Below are 19,482 nucleotides of genomic sequence, written 5' to 3'. Positions count from 1 at the left end.
ATGGAAAAAGATAAAAATCAGGATATTATTTTTTATAATATCTCTTAGAGAAATATATGGTATTATTATCATATAATAATTTATCATAACTATGATTTGCTTCTATAAAAGAAACAAAAATATATTTCTTCATTATACAGAAATTTAACATATGATACAAGATTTAAGTTGCATTAGTTGAAAAAATTTTTGTGTGATCTCAAATCCATATATGGCTACTAATAAATAAAGTTATTGCAAATTACAAGTAAATATTATAATATTTACAAGTACAAACAAAATAAATTTTTATGTTATTATGAACTGTTGTATTTAAATTCATGAATATACATATAATTTTAAACAAAATTAATTTTAAACTTAAACAACTTCATAAAATATATTTATAAACTATATTAATTATTGAACATAATCTTCAATTGTTTAAAGTGCTAGGTATAAGGAACCAATACAATATACACATAATACAAATAAGCATAAATTCCATTACTGATTCAGAAAATCAAATTATATAGCAGCTACTGTTTATATATCAATTTTCTATTTTCATATCAGTAAATAGCTAACATATATTTCTGACTGAAATATATAATCATATGTTAAAAGATTTCGAAATTAATGTTACTATTTATAACTTGAAAATTAATATTCAGATAAATTATCTCATCGATATTATTAATTACTAAACAAATAACATCTAATAAAGAATTTTAAATAATTGTTAAATAACAGTTTCACAGTCTAGTATTGAAGTGTATAAACTGTGCTTTCTTTATAAATATTTTGCGTGAAATAAGGAAATATTCATATTTGTGCATACATAGTATTAACGTTAAAGAATGAAATATTTAATTATGTTCTAATTACTTTTTATTCATATAGAATTCACAAAAAGTATATAGTAATAATTACAAAATATACAAATAATATTAATTTAATCTGATTCAACTTAAGATTTTTTATTTGAGCGGTGTTACATCAAATGTTTTCAGGCAGAGGCGCTGTATGTTCATTTCTATATTTCGTTCGTTGTATCCCTCATCTAAATTATGTGTAAGGTAAGTCTTTAGTCAGAAGCTGTCAGCTGTTGTGTCAAGTGAACATTCTTAACCAACAAAATAGATGAAACTTACCAATAGTGTGTAATTCTAATTGTGAATCTACTATTAGTTACTAAACGTGGTGTAGATTTGAAAGTATTGTTTAACAGGAACCAGGTACGTTTATACGTTATTTAGAGTGACTTTAGTTGGTTTTTGCTCACAGACTTTTTACACCTGTATTAATGCTAGTCATCTATGTATAAGATTTCTCGATATACAATTCAACTGTGTTTTTTTGTATTCATTTTTATTTAGTTTAAAGAATAAGGTATTTTATTCTATTTGAAATGACTATAATGTTTTTGTTTGGGAAAAAATAGAGTTTAATTATTATACACATATATATTTTATAGTATGTATATACATATACATATACATACATATACACATGTATATACATATTTGTGCATTGTGTATATATATATATACATATATATATACACACACACATACACATTTAAGCTATTACAAATGGCGATTATTTTGCATTTCTTACTAAATTTACATTTACATTAATTATAACTGTATTTATACTCGGGAAAAGGTTATCTTTTCATAAATTTACAAATTTGTTAGATAAATCGAGTTAAAATATAGTATAAAACTTGTATTAAGTAATTTTCTATATCTTATGTGTTAACATGTTAATACAATCTGTGGAATATATATATATATAATCGATTTATAATACTATTAGAGAGATTTGTATGGTGTATTACATGTCGAATTATATATCGTTTCTTAAAATGCTATGTGAATTGGACATAATTCACATAATTTATACATTTGGATTCGGACGTTCGATAAAGTGTAATTATAATCGTATAACAGTATGGTATATGATTTATTAAGTTAAGGTTAAACTGTACAGGTCGAGTAATCGAACCTTACATGCTAAAATATTTCATGGTACATACATAAAAGATTTCGAAATGCTGATTATTTATGCTCTTCATGAACGTGGAGAAATCGTAATTGATGACAACCGCTTTGATAGACTGTATAATTCCATTTTTAGTGAAAGTAGTAAAGAAAATGTACATAAAAAATTGAACGTAAAGTGAATTTATTGAGAACGTTACGTATTAATAAATTTATATGAATTATAAATGATTTACACTAATATACAAAAGTTTTGTACATTTGACGGTGAATTTCATATAGTTACAATATCCAATATATACTTTGGCCGTTATTAATAAATAATTCATTATTTGAAAATTTTGTCCAAAATAATTTTTATGATAATTAATTCGAAAACATTAGAAACGTAAGAACCTTATGTGATTTAAATACGATCGATATAATAACATGTAATACATACTACACGTGCGCCTATGACGTAAAATATAATCGCTTGTAAACGGTATGTCTGATACGTTTGCATTACGATATACATTTTTTTTTTTTTTTTCAATGTTAAGCATTGTATAATATGCGATAGAAGATATATATGATGGTGATATATATGAAGTCCTATTATATTTACTTCTTTTCCCATTATTTACTACAGATTGAGTTACCTTAATCGTGTGACACAAAGAATGAGACAGTAGTGACCTATAATACTATTTAAGATGTTTAAAGAAAATGATAACAGTTCTGGAAGCTGTAGCAGTACAGTCCCTAGACCACGAAGAATGTTAGCACGATTTTCTTTACGTCGATTATTATATTCAAGTCCACTTATTGGTCGACGAATTGTGAGAACACCTAGTTCAAGTAACAGAAATACAAAAAGTATGAAATGATATTTGGTTTGAAATAAATATCGTAGATAAAATACAGAATAAATTATTCTTTAGAATGAATTATTTTTTCAGCAAAAGATCCAATTGGTGGCAAGATCACAGATGTTGAAAAAGGAGAAGCCAGAGTAAGTAATGGTTCAAGCCATTTTCAATTTCAAAACATAGATCTACAACGTGCTTCCAGTAAAGGCTCAGTACTTTCTTCTGCCGGAAAGGTATTTATAGAATATGTACTTGTAATGAAATTTTTAGAATTGAATTTCTATTAGATCTCGATTATATTAATTGTTTGATAATTTTAAATGATATCCAGGTTGTAAAGTAAATATTATTTCAGAGTAGTGAAAGTGGTTTAATGGAATGTCCTTTATGTTTGGCTGAATTGCCAGTGGAGTTCTTTCCTGTTGTTCAGTCTTGCCATCATCGCAGTTGTTATGATTGCTATCAGCAATATCTTAAAGTTGAAATTTCTGAATCTAGAGTTAACATAGCATGTCCTGAATGTTCAGAACCAATTCACCCAAATGGTAAATGCATTTCTCTGATAAAAATGATGTAAACTTCCTACTATTATTTACTACTTATTTATTACTATTATTTACTGAATTTATTTTTTTTATAGATATTCGAATGATCCTAAATGATCAAACGCAATTGGAAAAATATGAAGATTTTATGGTACGACGAGTTCTTGCTGTAGAACCTGATGCGAGATGGTGTCCTGCACCAGATTGCAGCTTTGCAGTTATTGCTAGTGGTTGTGCTTCATGCCCAAAATTACGTTGTGAACGACCAGGATGTGATTCTTATTTCTGTTACCATTGTAAAGCACGTTGGCATCCTAATCAAACATGTGATGCTGCCAGAGCTCAACGTACTCAATACTATGAACGAAGTTCATCTCTCAGTTTCAGTCAAAGTGATTCACAACATAGTATGTGTTCTTTATATTTAAAGATTTTAGAATTAGTGAATCTTGAAATTCTTGATAACATGTGTTTTTGCATAAACTGTATCCACAGAAGATGACGTCAAACCTTGTCCAAGGTGTCAAGTCCTTATTGTTAAAATGGATGATGGTAGTTGCAATCACATGGTTTGTGCTGTTTGTGGTGCCGAATTTTGTTGGTTATGCATGAAGGAAATCAGTGATCTTCATTATTTAAGGTAAAGTTTATCTAAGTTATTTATCTCCATATTTATTTTTATGAAATATTATTTTTATAATTCTCAATTTTTCCAATTTTTCATTTAATTACAGTCCTTCTGGTTGTACCTTTTGGGGTAAAAAACCATGGTCTAGAAAAAAGAAAATACTTTGGCAACTTGGAACCTTAGTGGGAGCTCCAGTTGGAATTGGTCTTGCTGCTGGAATAGCTGTACCTGCTATGATTATAGGTTCGTACATTATTTTCCACATTTTAATGTTAAACTGAATGTGATATATTTATAAACATATCTTTCGTACAAAATTTTATGTAACTTTATATTTGTATATGTGTTTTGTTACAGGTATTCCAGTATGGGTGGGAAAGGAGCTATATACAAGATACGAGAAAGATAACAAACATAAGAGGAATGCTTTTATTGTTGGAGGAGTAACTGCATCTGTAAGTTAAAATCTTATTTTTCATATTTGTACATAATTGATTTTCTTCGAATGTGTGTGTGTGTGTGTGCGCGCGCGCGTGTGTGTGTATATATATAATATCATCAGATGATAGATAAAGTAGTATCGAGTGTCTTACAAAGTAGTATTAATGTAGATTTACAGATATTTTTTTAAATTATCAAAGTGAAATATTAAAAAATTTATTAACTAGTCGTAATAAAACTACTTATTTACACATATATGGATATTGCTTAGGAATTACTTTTATGTTTGAAAATCATTGTACAAATTCATGACAACATCAAAGTATATTTTATTTATATAGTTTGTACAAAGAAATGGAATAATATAATTATTGCGTATGTGAATTAGCAGTAACAGAATGTCGGTCGTATAGCCGTAATAGTAATTGCGGGAAGAAATTTTGATAAAAGAACAAATTCAAATCAAACGATTGTTATATTTAACTGGCTCGTGGAGGAAAATGTTACTCCTAACTGAAGTTATTTGTTATGGCACGTATTAGCAATTCTTTTACATTTCGAATCACTTTTAATTTTAAAATTTCATACAATGTTTATTGATATTCTGTTTGCTGAACGTCCTTACTAAATTATAGGTGTACATATCGAAAGAACAATTCAATATCGAAATATTTTTAAACATAAGAGTCTAACATCAATTCTATTTCCACCACGTTAACGAACTTTAACGTGATTTCGATTCCGCAATTACATAATTATCGACACAAGCCCTGTTGCTTGAGATGTATTACGTTATTGGCAATCGTAACGTCAATGGCAGACGAATCGAGCTGTTGAACAATCAGTTCTATAACTTTTGCTTTCTCGATTTACATTTCGCGTAGAAATATTAATTCGCTGCAACACTATCATAGGCAGTAATAATGCTGACTAAGGGTCGTTTTCGCTATTAGCAATCGCAGTCTCATCTGTAAGTACACCTTCACTATGAAGGTCTTTTAAAACGTCGATCAAGCGTTGTTCTGTATCTGCATCGCCTAAAGCAACATCTACAGATCCAATACAGAGTAAGAGAGCGAGGAGTTGCGATCGCCTATAGTCCTTATTTAAGTCTTCTCTTGTGTAGCCCAAATCTTTCGGAATGTCGACGCCGAGACGAGAACACGTCCCAATTAGTGCCTCCCAATAGATATCAAGGAAGGTTTCTGTATATTTGCGACGTAATTCGGTTGGCAATGAACTTACTATCAACAGAGCAATGTCATTAGTCGGTCTACTATACGTAACCATTTGCCAGTCGAGGATGCAGCATTCAAGGCCAGATGGTCCTTCCTTGAAAAGTAGATTATTACACCAGAAATCTGTGTGCGTGATCAAGGCTAACGGACCTTCTGGCGCAAGGAGTGCAGATATTATATGCTTAGTTCTAGGTCGTAGTACAAGTAGAGCCTCCAGTATCGCTTCTAATCCTGGCGTACTTTTCAAAAATTTGGCAAGTTGTGGTAAACCACGCTCAACCAGTTGTTGATACGAGTCCGTTGCCTTTGCTGTTTGGAATAGGAATGGATAACGTTCGGACAGAGGCTCTCCCTCGACAACTTTCATTGCCAGAGAATGCGCGTGTATGCGTGCTATAGCATCTAATGCGACTTTAGTTTGATCGTATGTCATTCCTTCGCGAAATTTGATATTTCGAAAATCAGAATCGCGAAGATCGTGCAGTACGAGAATAGAATCTGGCGTTGTAGGGTTGTCGTCTGACTCATCAGCTGGTGTGTAATGTGCATGATAGCAGACTGGAACTGACAGAAGGATTTCCTCGTCCGATTTATTTTCCTGGGATGCTAGTTGCTTCTTTTGAAATTCTTTTAGGTCAGGCATGACCTGATATAAATAAAATCCAAGTTATTATTTATTGGATAGAATAATTTAAGATTGACGTAGCAACAGCATGGTAGCATTATATTAATTGATTGCTTACCTGTGTGTAAAATTTAATTTCCCGAAGATCGAATTGGCCTTCGATAACAAAGAAACGACTGAACGCATCTTTTGGAAGCTCTTTCACGATAAGTGACAGGTCTTGCGTGGTATTTGTGTCGTTCAACACGTACTTGATTTTAACACGAATTATAGCACTGAGCGCGCTTTCATTACTCATACAGCCCGGACTTACGTTACATTCGGTTATTGTGACCTGTGTACATGACGGGTTAATTTGCAAGCAATTCAAGAATACTTGGTACGCTACATCTTCAAATGTGTTGCATTTTCATTGCTAACAAAGCATTTATAGGCTGTTTTAAATGACGCCGTATAAAAATCGCTACAGGCAACTGTTAACTGTAAATCATAGTTTCTACCGAACTAACCGATTCTTTGTGAAATTCCCTTAGGATACCACCAAGCCACTCCTTGTCAATCTCTGGTTCTGAGATAATCTGCTTCTGCTCCTCTCCGCAAGATGATTCTTCCGTATCTTCCCAATCCCAGTCGGTGTCTTCCCAGTCCCAATTCGCCATGGTTTCGTTTCTTCTGATTTTTATCTCTTTCTCTCAATCTCTCTTTCCTTTTATTTATTCAATTAACACTAATGACAGTCGATTGACGATATCAGTGTTGGCGGGATCGATGAAAGGAAAACGGGAAAGAAAAAACAGATGAGGGATGTATGTGTGTCGTGGTTGTAACGTTTCGCGTGTCTACTGTCCCCAATCAATGCCAATAAACTACATGTACACTCTCGTGAACGGTAACACATGCAGGACGGTGCCTATTTGATTGTTCACATCGGAGCGCACGAGTCTGTCATGTATGTGGAGGCTTCGTGAAATCACCAGTAATGAATGGATTCGTCGCGTGTCCCTTCTACTTCCTGTTACGCCGTTCGGTCCTTGAATGTTCGGGCCGGCGTAGTTCGGCGCCCGTTCATCGAGGCTCGTAGTGTCCACGGCGCGACACACCCTTGGCGCAGAGCACCGACCGACTTCCCGATCCCAACACTCGATTTGTCAGACCGTTTTGCGATCGTGGTGTAGTATGGTTCTTAAAGTACCGACTGACACGATGCACGTTCCATCGTCAGCCACCTAGGTGGATGCAGACCGCAGGGTGGGACAGAGAGGATCTCCTATGCGCGCACTCCTACCGTCGCGGCGATCAATATCCTTCCTTCCGCACCTCCCACATTTTCTGCTCGCCATGCACTTTCTCTGTCTCCTGTTCCGCTATCTCGCGTTCTCTTCTATGCTCGATGGAAATCTAGAAAACAGATCACCGTGTGCCAGTAATCCTTTGCCGCATCATGGCACCTTACCTTATATGATTGTCCCGAGATATACTTATATTATTACCATGTTTTACTTTCAATGGTATTTCATACTATTTTTTGTATATTTTACACAACATGGATTATAGGTTGATCGGAAATTGCTTTTCCTTTTTCCTCTTTTTTTGCTTTTGAAGATGATATGTGTATTAATTGCTCGAGAATATGCAAAGCATGATGCAGAACATATTAAAATAATAAATTCCTTTGAGTAAACAATTCTATATTTCCTTTTATTTTTCTTTTATTATGATTGTTTACAGTTGTACTAAATAAAAATGCAGTATATTATACGTATGTTATACTAAAAAAGTGGTACGTATTAATGGTTTACGTTCTTTCCTATTTTCGCGAACATACATTGAAAGGGACTTATGAAGTACATATGAAACATTCCGTTAATTACTGTGTTAATTATGCAGCGTACATACAGAAACTTTCGGCAGCTTAAAACCGCACAATACTAGATCAACCGTAGTTCGAATTTTTCGATATAGTTGCAGCTTTTACATTTTTGTTAGCTGATACCTAATGGCAATTTTATCACGTAACTTTACGTAATTAAACGTATCTTTTCGTTTTCTTAATATTATTACTTATCTATTCATAATTACTTCCGATCTAATAATTGTACGTTTTTTTATTTATTAAGCCCCCCGCCCCAAAATTCAAGAGTAAAGAGTTGTATTGCTTCATATTATTTTTTTTTACATAAAATTCTTATATTATAGATTTACTACTTCTATAGATACATAAGATTTTAAATTTAACTTGTAGAAACTTTATAAAATTTGAATCTTTGTACGTCTCAATAAAAGTTCGAACAAGAGCCGCTACTCATAATTTATCTATCATCGTTACAGGTTTTAGTATCACCCATATTGGCAGGATTGGCCGTAGGTATCGGTGTACCCATTTTATTATTTTACGTTTATGGTGTAGTCCCCGTTTCCCTTTGTCGAAGCGGAGGTTGTGGTGTTTCTACAAATGGTACAGGGGTGCGATTTGATTTCGATGACGAAAACGAGCTTATGGGTTCTTTGAGTGTCCGCAACGGTGGAGGTAAATGCCTAAATAATTCAAATTTTAACATCAAGTGTAGATTGAGTAATTTAGAAAATTAGATAATTCAAAACATAATCCTTATTGTAGATGCAGCATCGATAGATGTTGCGAGTCATCGTGGCGGTAATCCTTCGATAGGAGAAGCTTCCCTTTCATTAGGCAGTGGAAGTCATTTAGAAAAATTAGGTCGTGAAAACGATCGCGAAAGTGCCAGTAACGTAGCTGTTGCTGGTACCAGTCTCGCAGGAAGTATAGCTTCTAGTGTTTTACCAGGAGGTCAGAGGTAAGAGACTCTTTGTATTTATATAATTTTCAATTATTAGTTACACATTAGTAGTTACTGTTACATTTAAAAAATAGATTGGAGGTTCAAGCGGATGTGACGTCTACCCAACGATTCAGTCTGTGTAGCGAAACAGCATCTGCCGCAACCAGTTTATCAGAAAAATCTGTGAACGCATCTATTGCTTTGGATGACGGCGCAGCTTCTACGAGAGCTCTAGCAGGCTCTGTTCTAAATTTTAAAGTATCTCGCTCTTCTTTAAAAGTATTATTGTAAACGACCAGTACTTCAGTTATGAATTTTAATTATATCGATTGTTCAGATGGATGGAAGCTCAATCAGCGGTGGTAGAAGCACGGAAGGAGAACAAGGGACAAGCTCTGTTGCAGGAGGTCATATGGATTCAGCAGGTCAAGCTACATCTTTGAGTTCCCTCGAAGAAGTAGCGCCTGGTTTAGCGAAACGTGCTCGGCGCAAGCCGACGTTAGATCGCCAGTGCAGTGATTCCAGTAATTGGACCGTTTGTGGAGAAGATGAAGGCTCTGAACGTGTCAGATTCGATGATCATGTTAGTTTCATTGAAGCAGATCAAGAAGGAATTGTTAATACGTGTGGAGTGAATAGTCGAACTTCTGGAAGACGTACTAAACGTACTAAAGAAACAGAACAAGACGCAAATACTCAAAAGAGTACAAAGTATGACAAAATTTAGATTTTTCAAAATTTAACTCACTGCTTTTCGATGTTCTTGATTATTTATAATCTTTTCGTTTTAATATTATAAGGCATTGGGTTAATTAGAAGATGTTGAGAACTACAATATTTTTACATGTATAATATCCATTTACTTTTTCAGGAACTTTAACAATGAATCAAAGGCTGATTCGGCAGATGACAATGTATCATGGGAACGGGTTAACGTTGCCACTTTGAGAAATGTCTTCTTTCATAATTCTACAACATCTACAGATCGCGAGAAGCGATTGTCGGTGATAGAAGAACCGTCTCCTGTAGTGGTACAGAATAACGGTGCTCGTTTCTTCACGCCTTCTGACAAAGGCTGTAACATAAATAATATGAAAGAAGATTTACACTCTTAAAGGAACAAAGACTGAGCATTTATGTAATAATGTACATGCGTCCTTTAAATACAAGACACATAGATGCGTATTCACATACAGTGGCAAGCAAAAATGTAAACACGCTAGTCTTATAAGGAAACGATACAAGTTCTCAACTGATTGATAAGGATTAGGCGATTACAATTACAAATTGAATCAGCTAACTAAAATACAAAACTTTATTTTTTCATTTATACTAAATAATTGAAATTAATTTCTATTTTAATTTTAATTCAAAGATTATTATTTATACTAGAAATTGTAATATCAATTATTTAACTACATGTTTCCTCAATTCTTTTAATTTTATATTTTTGTGAATGCAATATTTTTTTAATTGCAATATTATTTTGATGCAATATTTATAATTTTGCAGTTGGATAATGTTTTTAAAATTAGAATTTTTAATTAATTTTTCGTTGTTTCTTATTAATAATTTTAATTTGTGTGGCATATTTATTAAATTATGCTACTTCTCATGAATACCCGAGAGTGTGTTTTAATATCCTACTAGATTTTTTTTAATAACTAATCACAAATTTTCAATGGAATTTATATTTTTCATACTATAAAAAATTTGACTTAAACGTAAATAATTTGTTAATAATTTGTCGTATGTTTTGGGTCGCTATATTGTTGAGCTACTAATTTTTTGTGAATCAGGACTTTCCGTCTTATTTAAATTGACTTGTTTTTCATTTATTTTTTTAAACTTAGTGTGACTTTTTATTTTTGCATTCCTTTATCAATCATTTCTATTCTATTCACTTTTGACGGAGTACCCAAAATAGTAAATACAAATTGGACCAACTTTATATCTTTTTGAATATAGTATGTTGTTAATATAAATAAAAATATGATATCACATTTTGTGTACTAGATTTAATTTGTAATTATAATTATCTAATTTCTGTGAATTGATTAAAAAATGTATATAATTTCTCTATAAGAATAGTGTAACATTTACACTTTCGTTTGTTACTGTATATGTGTATATATGTATTTAAGTGTACACCATATGCGTGCAGTAATGCCGAATTTACTATATTTATGCACACCATGTATAAACGTATTATGAATGCAATAGAGGGAACAAATTAAGAGCAACTCTGCATGGCGAAGCGTATTGAAGTAAGTAGTATGTGCATTCATGTTTCAGAAGTGCGTGCGTATAAATATGTGTAATGTACGTATGTGTGTATAGCTATATATATATACAATCAGGCCTCAATTTATAAAACAAAAGTTGCTAATTAATTTAATATGGATAATTTTCATTTTGTGCCAATGTTTTTTTTAGAATATCGTTATATGCGAAAAAATTACATTCTCATACACAAGACAGCGCTCACATATAGAACGTATTGAATTCGTTAAAATTTTTCTATGACGGAATTCCTCAAAAGAAATAAAATTTTCACGTGATATAAAATAGGATAACTGTATGAAACATTATGGAAAAATTATTATTATGCCTTTTAGTTGCATTTTATGTCAAGCAACAATTATTATTTTCCACATGAAACACTTCTTCATTTGTCAGTCATATTTTCAGATGTATAAGTATCATAAGAACCTTTGTACACGAATATTTTCTAAATGTCCTTCGATGTATGAAAATACACATAATGTAATGTATGCAATTAAAGGCAATGAATATGCCTTGACAGTGAATGTTACACAGTTTTAAGGGAAAAAATGAATATTAATATAAAAAGAGGTATGGTAGTTTATTATCTTCAGTTTATATTTATTTATTATTAATCTCGCTGAATTATATGTGTTAATATCGGGTGCTTTGTTAGGCATGTTAAAAGCTTTGATTTGGTTTCTTGCCAATATAGATATTTACATTTATGTAATATTAAACATAAATCACTAACGATCAGTGTAAGGAACATCGTAATCATTTTTTAACAATTTTGCCTTTCGTATATTTTTTATTCTAAGTTCTGCAGAACTTAAATATGTGTATATAATTGTGTAAAATTATTGTCCCAGTATATATGTTTTTTGTGTGTAACTAATAACTTTGCTAATATTTGGATAAGCTAATGTCATACGTCCGGACGAGAATTGTATGAAAGACATTATATATGTAAAAAAAGATGGATACATGGACCTAAAAAACCGAATTGTGAAATATGACATAAGCTGCCATATAATCTTCATATATTAATAATAATAAATGTTTTAGTTAAATAAGGCATATTCCTGCAAGTATGTTCTAGAGTACTGGTATGTGGTACGAAATATATACATATATGAAAAGGCAAGTTTAATGTAGGAAAATTTTTAAAAGTATGCATTTTTACCAATATTTTTACGTATTTTAAATAATAATTTAAATATATAAATTAAAAAGTACATTTCGTTGATACAAAAAAGCGGTGCAATTTTAATACATTAATATGTTAATACAAATAATTTAAAGGAATCTACAAAAGTAACTTATGCTTTTACAAGTATTAATTTCTTCAAATTCTATTAGTTATTGTATATTTTTCTGTGTATTAGAAAAATATATTGTTTAAATAGTTGTTTCTGTTATGATAAATGTAAATTCGTAAATATAACAAAATGTAATGTAAGTTGTATATTCATTTAAATTATAAGAATATTTTTATGGTATATGATATTTTTGTTTAGTTTTTTGCACTTCCATTAATGTATATTAATACTAGTTGTTAATAACAAATAATTGCGTGTAATATGAAATTAAATTTGTATAATATCACTAAACATTTTTATATTCAAGTATATTATACTTATTAATATAATATAAAAAATTCTATATCGATCTACTTAAGAATAAAGGAGATTTTTTAAATAATTCATCAACTTTTAGTTTAAACAGTTCACTTTGAATAGGTTCATTTAATTGACATAGAGGATTTTTCACAACATATTCTAAATAGACCTGCAAAAAAAAATTAATTATATCATTGGAGATTTTTAGTCCGCCAAAATACTCTATAGCAATATAACACTAGATATGCAATATCGGGTTACTCACCTCTCTATATAGTTGTTGTAATAATTCTCTAGCATTTTGTGTAACATTATCAGTGTTTAACACAAATTTTAATCCAGATGGAGTTTCCAAATAATGCAATGTATATTTACTAGTTTTATAATATAAAAATCCTTCTTTTGGATCCAATGGCGATATTTTACTTACAAATGATTTTATAGAAAATAACATCCCATACATTAATTTTGCTTCCTAAATTTTGTGCAATTTTACAATGTATATTTCTTAGAAAAAAAGATTATATATTATACACAAATGAAAACAAAAAACCTTTTAAATGACTTAATTTAAAAAAGGGGATGAAACAAGTAATTGTTAGTGATTTTTATAAAATAGGTTACAGGATATTTGAACTTTGGGAGGTTAGAAACGGCATATGTTTTATAACTTTAAATTAACAATTCTGTTATAGTTATTCATACATACCTCCCCTTTTGTGATTCCAGATTTATTCAACCTATTCCATTCTGCATAATATAGTAATGTTCCATTTTTGGAAAATATATATAAATTGTGAATTGTCATAATTTTGCTGACAGTTGTGTATTTTGTTTTGCTGTTAAAATGACAATATTCAATCAATTAGTTATCGATGATAGCATAGTGAGGTATCCATTGATTAAAGACAGGATAGACGTGACCTTAAATGCAGCATTGCATCTCAGGTTATGAAACACCGACTTGCAAAAAAATCAGAGAGTGCTTCTTACGCCCTCTGCGATTTCCTACGGCGAACATAGAAAACATATCAAAGGAAATTCGACAATAATTATATTACCGACGAGGTATAAAGTAAACGTGACATTTGTGATGTCGGCGTACCGATGACTTACTATTTTACCGATGTAATTATTAAGGACTTTTGTATCTAATGCTGTTCCGTATTTGACACCTGAGGTATACGAACGCGAGCCCCGTATCACTCCTGATATCAGCACCTATAAAAGGGGAAGTTACACTCCCACGTAGACTAGCCTCTACGAACTCTTGTGCGTTACTACTTACATTGCATTGCCAATTTTTAGCGTCACTCACTAATAATATAATTATATTACATTACATTACATTAATATTTTTCGTAGCATATAAGATTTGTAACAATTTTGTTAGTCTTATATCCTTCATTACTAAATATAGGATGTTAAATATAAGTTCTTATCAATAGTTAAATATTCTATTTATTTCTTAATTCTATCTTTTGACATTGATCAAATAGAGACAAGTTGAAATTATAGACGTCTGTAAAGAATTAAAGACACTCTGAGATAACTCTGTGCCGGTATGAATTCGGGACATGACACATTCAATGCTTTTTCGTATCCCACATTTTGCATGCGAGGTTGTGAATCCTATACAGCAGTCTGTACTTCGTCAGTGTTACAAGGACCTACATCTGTATACCCTTTTTTTCAAACCCTCCATCCAACATTCACGTTTCCTCTACCCCACTATCGCAAATACCTACAAACATATATATATATGTATAGTCGGAGATGAAAGGACACCGCCCCCCCCCCCCCGTTGGAATTACTTGGAAAACCTCAATACGTGCCACTACAAATGTACTGCGACAAGATCATAGTATCCTAACTTCCATCATCTGCTTATTGCACTGTGTACGGTGGTGGGAAAGCACGCGCGAGGCGGCGAATATCAGCGGGCGTCATATTGTACCTTGTTCCTCTTTCGACATTCTTAGATTTAAATTCTTGTTCAATAATAATGATGTGTATTCATATACTGATTTAATGGGTTATTTGTATGCGTACTGTCTTTTATTACCTTTAAGACTTGTGTATTTAATTTCATTTACCTAGAGCTAAAGCCACTGCAATTCGCGAGTTACTGCGTGTAATGTTACAGCTCGTGCGGAGCGCCAGATGTGAGAAGAACATAATGTATGCAATATAACGTAACATGACATAACGTAATAAAATATAACGTAATACAATATAGTATGATATAATATAAGGTGATATAGTATAACGTAATATGATATAACGTAATGCTGTAAAAGGTACTGGAGTAAAACATGAAACAATATGACGAATATAATATGACGTATTACTATATAATTAAAGAGTACTATGTTATATAGTATTACGTTATATAGTATTACGTAATACTGTACAACGTAATACAGTCTAACGTAGTACTATTTAACGTATTACTATAAAATGTAATACGTTAAAACAAAAATAAATATACAGCAATTACACTCTAATGTAATACGATATAACGTAATACTATATAGCGCAATACTATATAACGAAATACGTTATACCGTAATTGTTATTCCACGAGGCTCTGCAGAGATCGTATTTCCAACCGTCGCTCGCGGTCCTCCAGCGTCGCAGATACATCCTCTTATCTGCCCGACGAAAAATATACATTGTATCGATGAGCGCATATTTGTCATCAAATAACGAGTTCTGGAACCGTCGATCTCGGACCGTTATTTTCTAACGAAGAAGTCGGCCTACGTGATCATCGGCGCGTGCGATGGCGTGATCCGAGCATATGGGGGGTCGTCTCCCCCAAAGACAAAGAATCGGTCTAAGGAAGTCAGTCTCAATCGAACACTCTAACCGATCAGTCTCTTTCGACAACTGTAACCGCACAGTCGCATCCGAACAGTCAATAAGTCACATTTTCTGTAACGCATAAGCTGTACTCATCGTCAAATACTTGTGACGCTCATAATATTGTGCAATCCATTGTTGAATATATACATCATATTAACCTGTTAACACAGTGTTAATTTCAATTAACCACCCCTGTTATCCTAACCGAAACACGGGGAATGACTATTTCGCGGCGTCGATTAGCCGAATCGTAGCGAGAATTTACGCCTCTCGCTGACGCGTTTTCCTCGCGACCGCGTCTCTCCGCGAACGGTCGTAACACGGCCTACGACTCCGTCCTTCGATGCCCGATGCCCCCGGGCACGGGCTTGGTTTGTTACGCCGACGATACCTTGGTGCTAGCCGGGGGACGGTGGTGGAGTGAGACCGTGATTCTCACGGAAGACGCTGTGGCATGCGCGGTGCACGCTATTCAGCGACTGGGATTGAGCGTGTCGCCGGCCAAGTCGCAGGCCCTATGGTTCTTCGACCGCCGCCGCAGGGGATCCCCTCCCGATGGTTTGTCCGTGGCCATAAATGGCGAAGCGGTGCCGGTGAAGTGTCGTATGAGGTACCTGGGCCTCACCATCGACAGTCGGTGGACGTTCGGACCACATTTCGAGCTCCTGGTCCCGAGGGTGACGGCCGCAGCCAACGCCTTGTGCGGCCTTCTTCCGAATATAGGCGGAGCAGGGTCGGGAGTCCGCCGACTTTACGAGGGAGTGATCCGGTCCCGGGTCCTCTATGGGGCACCGGTGTGGGCCCAAGATCTGATGGCCAACCGTCGCAGTCGTACCCTGGTGAGGAGACTGCAAAGGACGACCGCTATCCGAATAGCCAGAGGATATCGAACAATATCCTACGAGTCGGCGACAGTGCTGGCGGCGTCCCCCCCGTTTGAGCCGCGGGCCCTTGAGCTCTGTCGGGTGTATGAACACCTGCGGGCACCGCCTTCGACGGCGGCGCTGTCGCCGGACGGCCTCTCGGCCTCGAACGTCCGGGAAGAGGCAAAGCTGGAGATCTGGGAGCGGTGGCGCTCCCAGCTGATGGAGGAGGACGCCAGGCGGCCACACCGAGCCGTCCGCGCCGTGCTTCCCAATTGGGAGGCTTGGAGAGATCAAGGCGGGGTTCCGCTCACCTTCAGGACGACACAGATGCTCACCGGACACGGGGTCTTCGGTGAGTACCTGCTGAAGATCGGGCGGGAGGTGACGTCCACCTGTCACCACTGCGGGGAAGAGGAGGATACGGCGCAGCACACGCTGGAGTTCTGCCCAGCGTGGGCGGAACCGCGGCGCGTCCTGCAGCTCGACATCGGCGAGAGGTTGGCTCCGGAAGCGGTCGTTGAGGCCATGCTCCGAGGGCCCCGGGAGTTTAACGCTGTCCGCACCTACTGCGAGGAGGTTATGCAGAGAAAGGAGCGGGCAGAAAGAGACCGGAAGAGAAGAGTCGATCCCAGTAGATCGTCGCATCAACGTCGCAGGGGCTCCGTACGACGCAGGGTCGCGGCGCCACCGTCGCTGCCCCGGGTGCGTCAGACTAGGGGACGTGGCGCTAGGAGGAGTGGTTCCCCCTAGCTTTCCAACTCAAGCCGGGACGCCTCCCTAGACAACTACAACGGCAGGGAGATAGACGACGAGGTTGCACTCGGTAGTGATTCGCAAGAGACCCCGGGTGCACCTCTGAACGTCGGGATGACCACCGTGGGGTTTTAGTCGGTAAGAGTCCGACACTACACGGTCGTTGCTACGCAGCGCCGAGTGTCCATGAGGATTTCCCCACGATAAAAAAAAAAAAAAAAAAAAAAGATACGTATATATGTATATGAGATACACTATGGAGAATTATACAACATTCTAATGTTTGAACGTTCGGATAATGTATGTATGTGATGTATAATCGAGATTATATTGTATATCAAAATAACATTCGACTAATAAAATAATATTCGACCAAGAGTTGATAGAAGCAAGTAGCATGAAAATGGGAATTTATTATGAGTCGAGCGAGAACAGTTTTTTTTTTTGCAAATAGTTTATAAATAAATGGCTTTGTGTAATTGAATTTAAATTTCTTTCCATCTTATAAGCGGTAATCTTTTTAAGAAGCCTAACAATTCATTGTTTCTGTGAATATTGCAACGTTTGTTTTCATGGTTTTATTGCTCTAATATTTTTATGTAATTTTGTAAAATGAAAAAGTAATGATTGTAACTACAGAGATAAATGAGTCAAAAATGAATTGTAATCTTGGACAGCGGTGAATTATGGAACTACGTGTATCATCGTGCTTTATTGTTAATATCGAGTAATTTGAAAACAGTGTCTGTTTCCGGAAATAATTCAACGTTGATTATATCTATAAAATTTGAATTCGTCGAAACAAAGAATTTCATACTTTCCACATAATGATTACTACTAATGTTAGTTTGACGTTTACAGACGTTGATCATTTTAGACGTTTTGATCTAGCTTTTCCGCATAGCGAATAATTCCTTCTTTGTAATTTACACATATATAATTTAAATATACAGGATCTTTATACAGATAATAGCCAGTTTTTTTTCTCATATATGATAAACATGTGAGAAAAATGAAAGGATACACAATTTTACCCTTTCTTATAATCAACGTAACAACGTACACCATCGATCGGAAGTACTAGTACTTGAACCCTAATGTCCTGGTTCTAAGACATCTGATGATATTTAACCGTTTGAATCCCAGGGGTCTTTGAAAAAACAGGATCGACAAATCCCGAACAGCGCGATAGCGCTTGTCTTTATTGATTGCGAAGAGAAACTAGCGACGCATATTTGTTGTTTTTATGAAATACATCTATATTATTATATATGCGTATTATTAGTTTATAAATATTTCAAGTTTTTTTTCAATAAAAAATAATTAAGAATATAACAATAAAATTCAAAATACCGTCAGACGTTTGTAGCGTTGAAATGTACTGGGGCTTTTCGACATAAAATCTAAACAGCGCGATCGCGCTGGTTGGGACACAAACGGTTAATAAAAATTGAATGTTCTTCGCTGCTTTTAGTTTCTAAATTTTTTATTGTAAATGAGTTGTTTCAGTCGCGTCATACGTGTCTTGTAATGTAAAGTATTTATTAAAGTAAACATCATTAGAGTTTTTCAATAAATGTAACTCATTGGCGTTGTAATACAATTATAATCTGTGGTATATGTTAATTTTTTAGTTTGCAGTCTTGAAAGTCACTTCTCTAATTCATAAGTTCAAATCCGTTTATTTGAAACTTAAATACGTTGTTTAGGAAATTGTTCACTGCTTCGTAATTATAAGATGGGAACTTATTTACTTGAAAATGTACGCATTTATTTATATCTTGAATAATAGACAGTAATAGTCGTATTGAACATGCTCCTTAAGCCTGATGAATAAGAGATACTAGTAAATGTAAAATTATACGCAATATTTAAACACATTTCTTTTATTTCCAATCTTGTATAATCTTGAGATCTTAAAAGAAATTATGTATATTGTACATGATTAAAATTATATTAATGTATGAAACAGTAATGTATAGTACAAAAAAAAAAAA

General features: G+C 34.2%; 3 protein-coding genes across 3 annotated transcripts; 1 reads left to right on the top strand and 2 right to left on the bottom strand.

Annotated features, from left to right (window-relative positions):
- Positions 1-1,055: 1,055 nt before the first annotated feature.
- On the top strand, positions 1,056-10,304 carry LOC139991064 (E3 ubiquitin-protein ligase RNF19A). The gene is made up of 13 exons (XM_072010857.1): positions 1,056-1,217; positions 2,617-2,843; positions 2,927-3,069; positions 3,192-3,381; positions 3,477-3,788; positions 3,877-4,021; positions 4,116-4,252; positions 4,367-4,464; positions 8,642-8,840; positions 8,931-9,126; positions 9,204-9,369; positions 9,449-9,822; positions 9,983-10,304. Exons 2-13 carry the CDS (start codon positions 2,681-2,683, stop codon positions 10,224-10,226), a joined length of 2,367 nt encoding a protein of 788 aa, XP_071866958.1. The 5' UTR covers positions 1,056-1,217; positions 2,617-2,680; the 3' UTR covers positions 10,227-10,304.
- Positions 4,756-7,738, bottom strand: LOC139991069 (uncharacterized oxidoreductase dhs-27). The gene is made up of 3 exons (XM_072010868.1): positions 6,823-7,738; positions 6,432-6,647; positions 4,756-6,334 (listed from the first exon to the last, which is right to left on the bottom strand). The coding sequence occupies exons 1-3, from the start codon at positions 6,970-6,972 to the stop codon at positions 5,381-5,383; spliced, it is 1,320 nt and encodes a 439-aa protein (XP_071866969.1). The 5' UTR covers positions 6,973-7,738; the 3' UTR covers positions 4,756-5,380.
- Positions 10,305-11,972: 1,668 nt separating the features above from the next.
- On the bottom strand, positions 11,973-13,978 carry Bet5 (blocked early in transport 5). Its single transcript, XM_072010869.1, has 3 exons — positions 13,708-13,978; positions 13,264-13,473; positions 11,973-13,167 (listed from the first exon to the last, which is right to left on the bottom strand). The coding sequence occupies exons 1-3, from the start codon at positions 13,804-13,806 to the stop codon at positions 13,039-13,041; spliced, it is 438 nt and encodes a 145-aa protein (XP_071866970.1). The 5' UTR covers positions 13,807-13,978; the 3' UTR covers positions 11,973-13,038.
- Positions 13,979-19,482: the final 5,504 nt, after the last annotated feature.

The sequence above is a fragment of the Bombus fervidus genome, chromosome 9 (assembly GCF_041682495.2).
Source record: "Bombus fervidus isolate BK054 chromosome 9, iyBomFerv1, whole genome shotgun sequence".
Lineage (NCBI taxonomy): Eukaryota > Metazoa > Arthropoda > Insecta > Hymenoptera > Apidae > Bombus > Bombus fervidus.
The sequence above is the reverse complement of the archived record's forward strand: the minus strand, read 5'-3'. Positions and strand labels throughout refer to the sequence as shown.